Here is a 14553-nt window from a genome sequence, read left to right on the forward strand (position 1 = left end):
GCTTCTGCCAACCTAGCCGTTCTAAAGCACTGAAAAAATGCAAGTAGAAAAATAGGGATCACCTTTAGTGCGAAGGTAATAGCATTCCGTGTGCCTTTGGCATTTAGTCACTCTGGCCACATGACCACGGAGACGTCTTCAGACAGCGCTGGCTCTTCATCTCTGAAACAGAGATGAGCATCGCCCCCTAGAATCAGGAGTGACTAGCACATATGTGCGAGGGGAACCTTTACCTTTACTAATAATCAAATGGAAAAAAAAATCTTTCCTATTAGCAGAGGGGCTGGGCTGTCTTGGTCAATCATGTTTGAGAAACATGTTCTGAGTTGTTAAATCAGATATGTAACTGAGGAAATTTTGTTAGCTTTTCTAACTCTCTTTCACTTAGAGGAAGAGGCTGTTCTGACCCAGGCTTAACAGAATCACAAAACAGACTCCTTGTCCCGAAAACACCCCTTTTTATTTGGTTAATGTGAATTCCTGGCATTCACATCCAGAAATGTCCTGGCAATAAGCCTTTCAAAGTTTAATTGCAAAAACAGACCTTATCAGTCCTTGGATAGTTGCCAGGTAGAGCTTCCAGTCACAATGCTGTAAAATGAAATACTTATCAAGGAGTCTCTGTGAGGCACGGACTCAGATAAGAAAATCTTCACAATAATAAGCGAACTAATTATCTCCTGCAAGCACCATTCTCCTTTTGCTCCTATGGGTGGGGGCCGTATTGGAGGGGCCATTCAGCATCTACCTGTGCCTTTATACTCCCTTTACTTGTTCCTTAACTGTTCCCTTCTCCTGGCAGTTCTGCACATGCACACATCGGGAAGAGGCTCCTGCTGTTCTTCTGCCCCACTTATCTCCAACTCTGAAGGCAGAGATGGGGTCAGGGCTGTCTGACATTTATCAGCTGATAAATGTCAGACGGCCCTGACCCCATCTCTGCCTCTGATGTAAAGCACCCATCATAGCCTTCCCCAGATTCCAGGACTGGCCCAAGTTCCTCCCCAACCTCTTCACTGTCGGAGTCTGCTGCCAGACTCACCAAGACTTTGAAGAGGCAAATTTTTAAATAAGTTTTTGCATTCTGCAGACCCCCAGAAATGGCCCATTTTTTGTGAAAACTGGCCCATTTTTTAAAGATAGGGCATGCATAGCTTTTAGGAGGCTTGTGGAGTGCTCCTGGGGGCTGGTGGGGGGCAAAAATGAGCAAAAAGGGCCTGTTTTTTTGTGAAAACGGGTCTGTTTTTTCTCAAGAAAAATGGCATGCATAGTCTTTAGGAGGCTTATAGAGTGTTCCTGCAGGCTGGAGGGGAACATCAAGAAAAACAAAGGCCAATTTTTCACTCATTTTTGCCCTCCCCAGCTCCCAGGAGCACTCGGGAAGGCTCCTAAAGGCTATGCACAGCTATTTTTGCAAAGGGGGCGGGGTTTCGGGAGGCCAAAAATGCAGTGTGTAAGATGCACCCAGATTTTCACCTTCTTTTTTGAGGGAAAAAGGTGCGTCTTATATTCCCAAAAATACAGTAGATCCATCCTATGCACAACTGGGTAAAAGAACGTTCTCATCATTTACCCAGAATAGCGATTGCTGTTTTAGATTATTGCAAGGCAAAACATTCATAGCTATTTTCGTATCAAAATAGGGCATCTGGAAATGATCAAGGATTCCCCGATTTCTTTATCTTTAACTCTTTCTGTTCTCCCTCATCCTCCCATCTAGGAAACCCTGACCCAGTTTCGGTATGAAAAAACCCTCATGTCCAGGGTGTCTGATTTGGCAGGCCGGATCCTCTTTGTTTACACCACAAAGCGTAATAGCAAATGTTGCAAATAAAGACACATGTTTCTAGGCTTGTCTGTTGCCAGCCTCGAAAATACCGCCCACAGCTTGGCAGGATTTCCCCCCTGCTTGTCAAGCAGATGGTTGTTGCTAAAAAGTGAGGATTTACTGCATTCTGATTTATTCCTTTGAAAGAACTTCTAGTTTCCAGCCAGCTTGTTGTTGTTGTTGCTGTTGTTGCAACTAATTGCCAAAGGGGACAGCCTGCGAGGATTGAAAAGGGGTGGGTGGAAGGAAACCTGCTTTTCACAAAATAGAATGGAATGGAATGGAATGGAATGGAATAGAATAGAATAGAATAGGATAGAAGACTTTGAAGGGACCTTGGTGGTCTTCTAGTCCAACCCCCTGCTCAGGCAGGAAACCCTACACCACTTCAGACAAATGGTTATCCAACATCTTCTTTAAAACTTCCAGGGTTGGAGCATTCACAACTTTTGGAGACAAGTTGTTCCACTGATTAATTGTTCTAACTGTCAGGAAATTTCTCCTTAGTTCTAAGTTGCTTCTCTCCTTGATTAGTTTCCATTCATTGCTTCTTGTCCTACCCTCAGGTGCTTTGGAGAATAATTCGATTCCCTCTTCTTTGTGGCACCCCCTGAGATATTGGAACACTGCTATCATGTCTCCCCTAGTCCTTCTTTTCATCAAACTAGACATACCCAGTTCCTGCAACCGTTCTTCCTATGTTTTAGTCTCCTGTCCCCTAATCATCTTTGTTGCTCTTCTCTGCACTTTTTCTGGACTCTCTAAATCTGTTTTACATCGTGGTGACCAAAACTGGATGCAGTATTCCAGGTGTGGCCTTACCAAGGCATTATAAAGTGGTATTAACACTCCACGTGATTGTGATTCTAACCCTTTGCAGTTCTAGCACACTTTGGGAGTTGTTCTAAATTAGAAGCCAGCATCTAAAACTTCGTTACCGCTTATTATTGGGAATGGAAATTAAGGAATGAAACCAGTCGTAGGAACATTGGTATTGTTTACTGGGGCTACCTCCAGTTCTGCAGATTCATCTTACTGTTAGTGCAGAGATGATTGTATAACTTCCAGGATGGTCCTACAGCCTTGAAACTCAGTTGCTTAGCAACCAGGGAATATTCATTCTCCACAGTAGCATTGCTTTTGAAGCTAAGCAAGCGTCCTCATGTTGCCTTAACAACTGGGCACCACTCATTCCCTTCTGGCACTTAACTGCAATGTGACGGCTCATGCTATCTTCTTTGGCTGATTAGGTTACAGAAGAGCAAGAGAACAGAGATTTTTCTACCTCTCTTTATGCTGCCAAGATCAGGGGTAGATCAGATCCGTTGAGATTATTATATAAGACTTAGACAGCACAGGCGATAGTGATGGATGTGGGAAGCTACTGCGGAGGAACCTCTGGAGCAGTGTTTCTCAACCTTAGCAACTTCAAGATGCCTGGACATCAATTCTCAGAATTCCCCAGCCAGCAACGCTGGCTGGGGAATTCTAGGAATTGAAGTCCACACATCTTAAAGTTGTTAAAATTGAGAAACACAGGTCTGCAGAGTCACAAATATCAAATCTCCATGAAGTGAACTTCTCTGCAGAAGGGTGGAGAGAGAGTGCTGCCTTTGTGTTATATAAAGAAACGTCAAAGGCTGTTCTTACATGGCCAGAAATAATTCAGAACTGAAAGGCAAATAGGAGAGCTTGATGAATAAGCAAGAGAGGAACTGGTCTCAAAAAAACCAACTGAAATTATAGGAACATGTGAGAGGTTTTTAAAACATCACTGGTCAAATGCCTACAACACAGTTCTAGGCTGCATAAAGAGAAGAATAGAATCAAGATCACGTGAAGTGTTAATACCACTTTATAATGCCTTGGTAAGGCCACACTTGGAATACTGTGTTCAGTTTTGGTCGCCACGATGTAAAAAAGCTGTGGAGACTCTAGAAAAAGTGCAGAGAAGAGCAACAAAGATGTTTAGGGGACAGGAGGCTAAAACATATGAAGAACGGTTGCAGGAACTGGTTATGTCTAGTTTAATAGAAAGAAGGACTAGGGGAGACATGATAGCAGTGTTCCAATATCTCTGGGGTTGCTACAAAGAATAGGGAGTCAAGCTTTTATTCTCCAAATTATTCTCCAAAGCACCTGAGGGTAGGACAAGAAGCAATGGGTGGAAACTAATCAAGGAGAGAAGCGACATTAGAACTGAGGAGAAATTTCCCGACAGTTAGAACAATTAATCAGTGGAACAGCTTGCCTCCAGAAGTTGTGAATGCCTCAACACTGGAAGACTTTAAGAAGATGTTGGATAGCCATTTGTCTGAAACGATATAGGGTTTCCTGCCCAGGCAGGGGGTTGGAAGACCTCCAAGGTCCCTTCCAACTCTGCTATTGAATTGTATAAATGCCAGGGAAATCAGGCAATCCAGGAATTTCAAATGGGTATATAGATTCATTGTAAGTTTAAGTTCTCTTAAACTGAACTACTAACAGTGAATCTGAACTACTAACAGTCAAAGCAGTTTGGAAGTAAATAAGGAATTCATGGTGGGATGGCCTTAGATCTCTTGTGGGCACAAAGGAACTCCTGACTGATGACAGAGGTGGTATTCAGCAAGTTTTGACCAGTTCTGGAAAACCAGTAGTGGAAATTTTGAGTAGTTTGGCGAACCGATAAATACCACCTGGGACTGGCCCTGCTCCCATCTATTCTCTGCCTCCCGAGTACCAGCCGATCAGGAGGGAATGGGGATTTTTCAGTATCCTTCCCCTAGAGTGGGATGGGAATAGAGATTTTACAGTATTCTTCCCCTGCCACGCCCACCAAGCCATGCCCATAAAACTGGTAGTAAAAAAATTTGAATCCCACCACTGACTGATGACATGTTTGACACCCCCCACCTCGGGCTCAGCCTCCCTCAGGCTCATCTCCTACATCACCACTGTTAACTGATGAGGTACTTGGAATTTGCCTCAAATGTAACTTGTGTCTGTTTAACTGAACTATCTTTCCAATCGCTCCCCCCCCCCATTCCAATCATACATCAGTTTAGCTACTGTAGGCCTCTCGCGAGCTTCAGCTTATGACAGTTTATTGCCTTTTAATACAACGTGTTATTCAGAGAAGATCCTACCAGTTTCTTGGAGATTTTATTGCCATCGTAAACTAACATGACTGTCCTCCTAGGGTATGTTGCTTAGAAAGACTCAGACGGAACAAGAAGGCTTCTTAAGCTCTTTTCTTCCTTGAATTATCCAATTGCCTCCATTGGCGCCATTTGTCAGATGATGCAGTGACCACCATTTTGTTACTAAATCAAGCTCTTCCATAACTGCCTCTTGACAAATACAAATTGGAAATGTCCACTAGTGCAAGGGGATTGCCTGTCTTTATGCTAAAGGATGATAAGTGTTAAAAGTCCAATTTATCTGGGACTCAGTATAAAGGCTTTTTATGGCCATAAGTCTCCTTGAATTTAGTAGGCATTTGCTACCGAGCTGATTCCATTGGTATTAGTCTAATGTTTCAATAAAAACTGTAATGTTCACCTTTCATTTCAGTTTTATAAATATGCCTTTTAGCCTGTCTGTCATCTTGAAAGGATTAGTTCTAAAAGTCTTCATAAAATGTTGAGGTAAATAAAAATGATCGGTTTCTACAGATTTTCTACAAATTCGTCAGTACTGACTTTCTTCTGTTATCATTTGACTATATCTAACAATTTGAATAATATCCCTTTTATTTGCTCCTTCAGACATGATCAATATTAATAATGACAGCCTATTGTACAGAGGTCCGAGAGGCCTTTAGATTAAAACTCTAATCCCTCATGAAGGTGACAAAATTGCCTCTTTATCCATTGGAGCAGCATTTCTCAGCCTGCTGAGTTGTTAGACTACAGATCCCATCATTTAGACTACCTCACATTTGCCTAATGTCCAATAATACAAACGTCTCTTCTATTGCTCATGATGGCTGGGGAAAAGAGGTGGTATTCAGCAGCTTCTGACCAGTTCTGGAGAACCGGTAGTGGAAATTATGAGAACCGGGAAATACCACCTCTGACTGGCCCCACCCTATCTATTCTCTGCCTCCCGAGTCCCAGCTGATCGGGAAGAAATGAGGATTTTGCAGTAACCTTCCTCTGGAGTGGAGTGGGAATGGAGATTTTACAGTATCCTTTCCCTGGAGTGGGGTGGGAATGGAGAATTTACAGTATCCTTTCCCTGGAGTGGGGTGGGAATGGAGAATTTACAGTATCATTTCCCTTGAGTGGGGTGGGAATGGATATTTTGCAGTATCCTTCCCCTGGAGTGGGGTGGGAATGGAGATTTTACAGTATCCTTTCCCTAGAGTGGGATGGGAATGGAGATTTTGCAGTATCCTTCCCCTGGAGTGGGGCAGGAATAGAGATTTTACAGCATCCTTTCCCTGGAGTGGGGTGGGAATGGAGAATTTACAGTATCCTTGCCCTGGAGTGAGGTGGGAATGGAGAATTTACAGTAGCCTTTCCCTGGAGTGAGGTGGGATGGAGATTTTACAGTATACTTGCCCTGGAGTGGGGTGGGAATGGAGATTTTACAGTAACCCCTGCCACGCCCACCAAGCCATGCCACGCCCACCAAGCCATGCTCACAGTACTGGTAGTAAAAAAAATAGAATCCCACCACTGCTGGAGATTACAACAGGCATAACCTGAAGGTAACACTTTCTAAAAGAATGGTAGGGACTTCCTAGGGAAGCTAGGGAATTGAATTCCAGGCGAGAGGGGTGGCTTTTTTCTTTATCTGGCTGGTTTCTGACAGCATGAGGTTTATATAAAGTTCTCTTTTGTAATGGTCTAGGAGCTGATCGTTTTTATGACAATATTGAAGATATGATTGGCTACAGACCCTGGCCCCTGATTAAATATTGCTGGCTCTTCCTCACACCTGGTCTTTGTCTGGTAAGTACCTTGACTGTGTCTTTTACACATATATGGCAAGGATGGCAATGTTCATAGAAAAAAAATCCTTCTTTAATTTCCCTTGCCTGACATTACAGAAATGTTACTATTAATTGTTGTATAATTCTTTCTATTGGCATTGTTCGCTGTAGTAATTCCTGTTAGGTATTTTTAATTTAGTTTCAATATTTTTACATTGTCATGAGCTATTCAAGTGGCTTACAGTGAGATGCCAAAGGTAGGAATCTACAGAAAGAGAGAGATGGAGATCCAGATATACCTTCCAAATACATCAAAAGGGTCCTTGGTGCTCTCTGAACTTGGTGGTTTTCTTGCCAACATTTCATTACCAAACTAGGTGACATCATCAGTTTGGTAATGAAATGTCTGCAAGAAAATCACCAAGCTCAGAGAGCACCCAGGAGCCCACAGTTAAACCTGAGCTACAATTATACTCTTCTATTGGTACTTGGGACGTGGTGGCTCAGTGGCTAAGACACTGAGCTTGTCAATCAGAAAGGTCAGCAGTTTGGTGGTTTGAATCCCTAATGCTGAGTAACGGAGTGAGCTCCCGTTACTTGTCCCAAACTACTTGCTAGTTTTTTGGTCTTGGGAGCCGTTTTCAGCCCGTTTTCCAGTCCGTTTCCAGGCCATTTTGGGGCCATTTTCAGGCTGTTTGGGGGGCTGTTTTTGGCCTCAAAATGGGCTGAAAATGCCCAAAAATCTGCCTAAAAGGGCCCAGAAAATTGTCTCCTTTTGGCCAATTTTCGGGCCGTTTTCCAGTGCTCCGGTGCCCTCAAAGAGCAGCTGGCGATGGCATGCATGCCCACAGAGAGGGCTCTGCATGCCACCTCTGGCACACGCGCCATAGCTTCACCATCATGGCCCTAAACCATTGCCCAGGCATAAAGCCCAATATCTCTGTTAAACTGTTTGCCTATTAAATAGGTTGAATATTTTAGCAGTCTTTTTAGCGCATAAAGTCCTTTCTTGGCAGGCCTCCAGTTTCAACACTGGAAACTTACAAGCTCATATCCCATCTAAACAATGGAAAAACAGTTGAGGAGATCTGATTCTTGCAGAACTTAGAAAAGCTAATGCAGAAGGGAGATCCTCTGTTGGCCTCGCTCTTCACACATACTGAGTGCTGTTTCAGATGCCTAAACGCTGGTATTATTTGCAGTCCCAATCATTAAGAAAGGCAATAACGTCTAATCCTGCTAAGTTCCGTCTGATCAATCTCTGAAATGTTTTAATAAACCAGGTGCCAAAGGTCCATGTGAAAAACTCAGTGATTGTTTAGAAAAAGAGCAGGTTTCGACAGACTAAGAAATATGTTTCAAGAGAGAACAAGCAGCAATTGAATACTTATTATTGTAAACCATCTAACAGAAAAATATTACTCTTGATCTCGAGGCTTCCTTGTTGCTACCTTTGTAGATTTGGAAGTTTGATCTCTAGGGGAGGATTGTGGTAGAAATTATTAAAGAAATCTATGGATTTCTGTCTTACTAGATTAATTATGATGCCCTACAAGATATTTATATGTCGATTGTACAGTAAGCAGAGCTGTTTCAGTCCCAATTCTCACTGTGGTGGTGCAGAGATTAGAATACAGTAGCAATAGCACAGTGGTGGGTTTCAATTTATTTTATTACCAGTTCGCTTGTGCGCGTGCGCTCGTGCGTCGCTTCTGTGCATGCGCAGAAGTGTCTGAGTGGGCTGGCAGAGCCTCCTGCCGCTGCCACTACTGGTTCACCTGATCTGGGGCAAACCAGCAGAAATCCACCTCTGCAATAGCACCAGAAATAGCACTTAGACTTATATACTGCTTCACAGTGCTTTACAGCCCTCTCTAAGCAGTTTACAGAGTCAGCTTATTGTCCCACAACAATCTGGGTCCTGATTTTACCCACCTAGGAAGGATGGAAGGCTGAGTCAATCTTGAGCCTGGTGAGATTTGAACTGCCAAATTGCAGACAGCTGGCAGTCAGCAGAAGTAGCCCGCAGTGCTGCACTCTAAACACTGCGCCACCGTGGCAGTACTGCAAGCTATTCTGCAGATTGCCGGCTGCTTGCAACTTGGCAGTTCAAATCTCACCAGTCTCAAGGTTGACTCAGCCTTCTGTCCTTCTGAGGTCGGTGAAATGAAGACCCAAATTGTTGGGGGCAATAGGCGGACTCTATAAACTGCTTAGAGAGGGCTGGAAAGCACTGTGAAGCGGTATATAAGTCTAAGTGCAATTGCTAATTAAACAAGGTTGTATTCTGGTTCCCTTTATAGTTAATCTTTATTTAACCCTCTCCTAAACAAAACTGAATTTCATCCCTTAGTGCAGGGCTGCCAAACTCCTGTCCCGCAGGTTGGATGCATCACATGACGGGCATGCCCAGGTTTAACAAAGGGGGGGGGATAAAAGTCCCAATACATCACATGACACTGCCATGATGGTGTGAGTTTGATACCCCTGCCCTAATGCTAGCAAAAGTGTTTTTGTACACACAGATGATGTGATCAACTTCTTGAAGACCTTCAAGTTGATATTCATCAGAGTTTACAAGCTTCAAAGGCTTATCGTGGGGAACAAAAATTAGGAATTAATTGTAGCAAATTAAAAGTGATTATATCCACAAAGCAATGAATTGAAGTCATCCATGAATGGGAAACTGCTGGCAATTTGAGGAAATTAAGATCTTTAAACATCTTAAACATGTAATGCCTTAGGAATTGTGTTTCAATCTTCTAATACCTGGAAAGGGTAAGGAGAAAAAAATTCATCTCATGCGGGGAAAAAAAAATTCTGATGTAATAATTAGATTTGCCCAGCCAGCAAGGGAAATAATTATGTTTCCACTGCAATCTCACTTTATACTGTAGAGCAAAAATGCTGAGCTAATACTCGATGGCATGGAAATTGTGCCTATAAAGATATCAAAAAATTGGAGGTAATTCAATCCAGGTCCTTAAGAGCGGTGCACCGTGTCCCTCACTGCATTTCAATCACCAGCTTGAAGCTGGACCTAGGTTGTGTATCAAATAGCCCTGCACCAGGATTTTCCAGTTGATATATTTTTTTAAATTAATTGGGGGGGGGAGCTGCCTATTGCATCAAGTTATTCCTTGTCAACAAGTATGATTCCTCACGGACATACACCGCAGCTTCAAACTATACCTATTGTGGATTCTTAGGTCAGTCTGAGAGAGCCTTACAAGCGATCTAGATTTACAGAAGGAACACGGGAGCGGAATTATTTTACCCCTTCCAACATTGACCTTTGTAACCTGCATCTGTTCTTAAGTATTTATACAAGAGTCTCCCTCTCCTTCACAATACAGCCTTAATTCTTGCCAGGCTTAATGGCAGCCCATCACGGGTTTGAAGGGAAAATACAGCAACCTTCCTTTCCTCGGTCAAATCTGTCCTTGTATGGAAAAGGTTGTGGAGTCAAAATAAACATGTTCTGCTGAGCTTTCCAAGAAATCATACATGGCACTGGATTGATACACCATATTTTTCAGAGTATAAGACGCACCTTCCCCCCCGCCCCCTAAAAGAGTATGGTGTGTCTTATAGACCAAATACAGCCATTTTTGGCCTCTCAAAGCCCCACCCCCGCATCCCATTTTTGTGAAAAATGGTTGAAAAATGGACCATTTTTCACCAAAACAGGGATGTTTTTGCCTTCCCCCACCCCCTAGAAGCATTCTGCAGGCTTCAGCAGGGCTGGGGAAGAGAAAAATGCCCTCCTTTCAATGAAAAATGGGGGTGTTTTTGCCTTCCCCCAGGACTGTTGAAGCCTGCAGAGTGCTCTTGGGGGCCGGGGAGGACAAAAATGTTTTTTTTCTTACTTATCGCTTCGAAATCTTGGTGTGTTTTATACACCGGTGCGTCTTACAGGCCAAAAATACAGTAACCATTCCAGCTGTACCATGGAAGAGTCCTTGACTTACAGCCATTCCCTTAGGGCAGGAATGGGTTCAGGCTCAGGGATGCATTTCAGGTGCACATTGATGTGTGCTATGCATGCATGCACAGTAGATAAAAAAAGATGGTGCCGACAATGACGCTGCTGATAGAACTGGTTCAGGAGTGTGGCCAGCTGTGTTACTACCTACTTGGCTGAACCAGTCCGAACCAAGTCAAGTCAAGTAGGTTTTATTGTCATTTCAACAATATACAGTACAATACACAGTGAAACAAAAGAACATTTCCCCAGGACCAAGGTGCTACATCAGACTGTTGTAGAATTAAGTGACCAGGAAGCCAAGCGATGCAATATAGGAAAAGTTTATTGAATGCGCAGGTTCAAACATGCCAAAAACAGCATCAGAAGTTTGAACCCCGAAGGGTTCTTAAAGCCATACATTTATAGTGCAATTTACGTCATCATCTATAGAGGCAGTGTTTAAGCATATAAGGTAATGAGAGGAACCAAAAACTGTCTATGCCAGATGGCCAACAATTACTATTCTTACAATATACATAGTCAGCACCTTATAGATCATGGGTGGGTGACATAAACAGGACACATCTTGCAAGATGGCAGGAAACTCCCTGTCTGGGTCGGCTTGTTCCCAGATGTGTAAAAATACATATTGCTTTCTTCAGCAACTGTCAGCAATTGTTTTCTGCTTAATGGTGCAAAACCTCAACTTTGATCAGAGTATTTGATATTAAGCATGGCCTGTAGAATTGTGGGTCATAATTGGGCCTTTTAACCCACCTTAGTCCCCCCTTTGGGACTCATCTGACACGTCCAGAAGAGTCACATACTCAGGTTCGGTGGATAATTCTCCCACTGGTTGCATTCTTTCATATTCCCATAAGGCCATTACCTGTGCCGTTGCTTTCCGTTCCGCTACTAAGGATAAACTATTAGAAATAGTACGCACAAAAATAGGTAAAACACAAGGAATTAATACGCATCCTGCAGCAATTAAGCCTATTAAAGCAACTATAGCTTGCAAGCCTGGCAATCTAGGAAACCAGGAACCAAAGATCTCCTTGAAGTTGAATCCTCGCCACACCTGGTCAGGATTGTGGGTCAGTTGACGCATCTCTGTAGTCAATTGTTTAACAACAGTTCCAGTTTCGTCTATTTGCAGGCAACAATTAGAAAGATTAAACTTCCCACATACGCCCCCTTCTTTAGCCAGCAAGTAATCTAAAGCCAAGCGATTCTGATATACTGCTGTCCTTATTTTATCTGTAGCCTGGGATATTATATTAAGAGCCTTATCAATACGTTGGCCCGCTAAATCTAGTACTGCTTGAAGGCGAATAATTCTATTTAGCATATAAATGGGTGTGCGATATCCATATGACCCATCTTCTGCCCACGTAGCCCTGCCATAGGTACAGACAATTCTCTCCGAACTCCAAACATCACTGTCTTCTAAGGTGGCCCAATCCTTACAAAGGAAATTGGAAAAAACTGTATCAAGTTCTCGTTTCCTTCTAGTCTGTAGACCAACCTTCTCGTACAATGGGATTCCTAGCACCTGGCGGGCTTTCATGGGTAATAAGAAAAATGAGGGCTTAATCCATCCTAAGATGCATGAGCCAGACCAATCTCTAGGCAGAGTTTCATATGCCAGTTTTCCACAAATCCAGTACATAGCTTCTGGAGCTTTCCATGGGTTATCCATAGAAGAAGGAGAATCCAAGTAACTCAAATGGGTCATATCAAAACGTGGGGGCTGAGTAATGTTAGCTGGTGAAGACCAGATACTATAGTCAGGATTCCAGGAGCCCAAACAGATTAAATCTCCAACATGTACTGATCCATTTCTTACAAAGCAATTTCTTCCTACAGGTTCAAACATGCCAAAAACAGCATCAGAAGTTTGAACCCCGAAGGGTTCTTAAAGCCATACATTTATAGTGCAATTTACGTCATCATCTATAGAGGCAGTGTTTAAGCATATAAGGTAATGAGAGGAACCAAAAACTGTCTATGCCAGATGGCCAACAATTACTATTCTTACAATATACATAGTCAGCACCTTATAGATCATGGGTGGGTGACATAAACAGGACACATCTTGCAAGATGGCAGGAAACTCCCTGTCTGGGTCGGCTTGTTCCCAGATGTGTAAAAATACATATTGCTTTCTTCAGCAACTGTCAGCAATTGTTTTCTGCTTAATGGTGCAAAACCTCAACTTTGATCAGAGTATTTGATATTAAGCATGGCCTGTAGAATTGTGGGTCATAATTGGGCCTTTTAACCCACCTTAAGACAACATAGATAAAAAGAAAAAGAGCAGGACACAACTACATATAGCTCTAAATCTAAGAACTTAGAGAGTGTTAAGGAGCCTGATGGCTTGTGGAAAGAAACTGTTACACATTCTGTTTGTGCAAGCCTGAATGCTTCTGTACCTTTTTCCAGATGGCAGTAAAGAACGTGCATGAGGGGTGTGTGTGGTCAGCCACAATGTTTCTGGCTTTACGAATGCAGTGTGTAGTGTATATGTCCATAACAGAGGGAAGAACAATCCCAATGATCTTCTCTGTCGTCTTCACTATTCTCTGTAGGGTCTTGTGATCCAAAACGGTGCAATTCTCAAACTAGGTGGTGATGCAGCTGCTCAGGGTGCTCTCGATGGTCCCTCTGTAGAAGGTTGTGAGGATGTGTGGTGGAAGCTGTGCCTTCCTCAGTTTCCTAAGAAAGTAAAGATGCTGCTGCTGAGCCTTCCTTGTTATGGAACCAGTGTTGAGGGACCAGGTGAAATTATCCACCAGATGAACACCAAGGAATTTGGTGCTCTCTACGATCTCCACAGAGGAGTCCTTGATCTTCAGCGGGGAACGGTCATGTTGAACCAGTAGGAACCCACCTCTGCCTTAGTGACCACTTATAGCAGCACTGAAAAAAGTGATACATGGCCATTTTTCACACTTACAACCATTGCAGCATCAAAATTCAGATGCTTGATAGCTGACTCATGACTGTGGCTGTGTCCCAAGGACATGTGATCATATTTAGTGACCATCTGACAGATAAAGTCAATGAAGGTGGGGGGGGGGCTTGGTGCTCTCCCAGCTTGCTTGATTTCTTACAGATGTTTCATTACACAAACCTGGTAATATCATCAGTGCTAGTCAACGAGGAAGCCAGATTCACTTAATAACCATGTTACTAACTTAACAACTGCAGCAGAGGTGGTATTCTACCAGTTCAGACCGGTTCACCCGAACCAGTAACAGAAGTCGCTGGTGACCCTGCCCACCCGGTTCCACCACAAAATCGCGGAGGACAAAATCGCGCTCGACGAAAGCGCGCATTTGACGTCATCACAGCGCGACGAAAACATCGCGCTGTGATCGAAAAATGTAAAAATAAAGCTAAAACCTTCCCCTAACCCCCCAAAACCTAACCCTAAACCTAACCCTAAACCTAACCCTTAACCTAACCCTAAATCTAACCCTAAACCTAACCGTTAACGTAATGAAAAACCTAACGCTAACCCTTAACCTAACCCTAACCCTAACCCTTAACCTAACCCTTACCTTTATGTGAATCGGCTTGCTTTAATTTTAATTTTATTTCAATTTTTATTTTTTTTCGTCGCGCTGTGATGACATCACATGCGCGCTTTCGTCGAGCGCGATTTTGTCCTCCGCGCTTTTGACGGGTCACGGCCCACCCACCCCGGCTCTATAGCATCCCATTTAGGTCCTTTTTTAGCTAAAAGCGCATGCACGGAAGGCTGAGCACATACGCAGAGGAGGCTGACCGCATGCACCCACTCACAATTGCGAACGGAAATAGGGAAGG

At 43.2% G+C, this 14553-nt stretch overlaps 1 protein-coding gene across 2 annotated transcripts in view; it reads left to right on the forward strand.

The window, feature by feature from the left end:
- The window catches only part of LOC106553070 (sodium- and chloride-dependent betaine transporter), a 99236-nt gene that overhangs the window by 73845 nt on the left and 10838 nt on the right, over positions 1–14553 (forward strand). For both annotated transcript variants that reach the window (XM_087722939.1, XM_087722940.1), the window contains exon 13: positions 6668–6768. In XM_087722939.1, coding sequence (XP_087579065.1) covers positions 6668–6768 — 101 coding nt within the window. The remainder of the gene's footprint in view (positions 1–6667; positions 6769–14553) is intronic.

The sequence above is a fragment of the Thamnophis sirtalis genome, unplaced genomic scaffold (assembly GCF_051295495.1).
Source record: "Thamnophis sirtalis isolate CommonGarterSnake01/CBP01778 unplaced genomic scaffold, rThaSir2_p1.2 scaffold_9, whole genome shotgun sequence".
Classification (NCBI taxonomy): domain Eukaryota; kingdom Metazoa; phylum Chordata; class Lepidosauria; order Squamata; family Natricidae; genus Thamnophis; species Thamnophis sirtalis.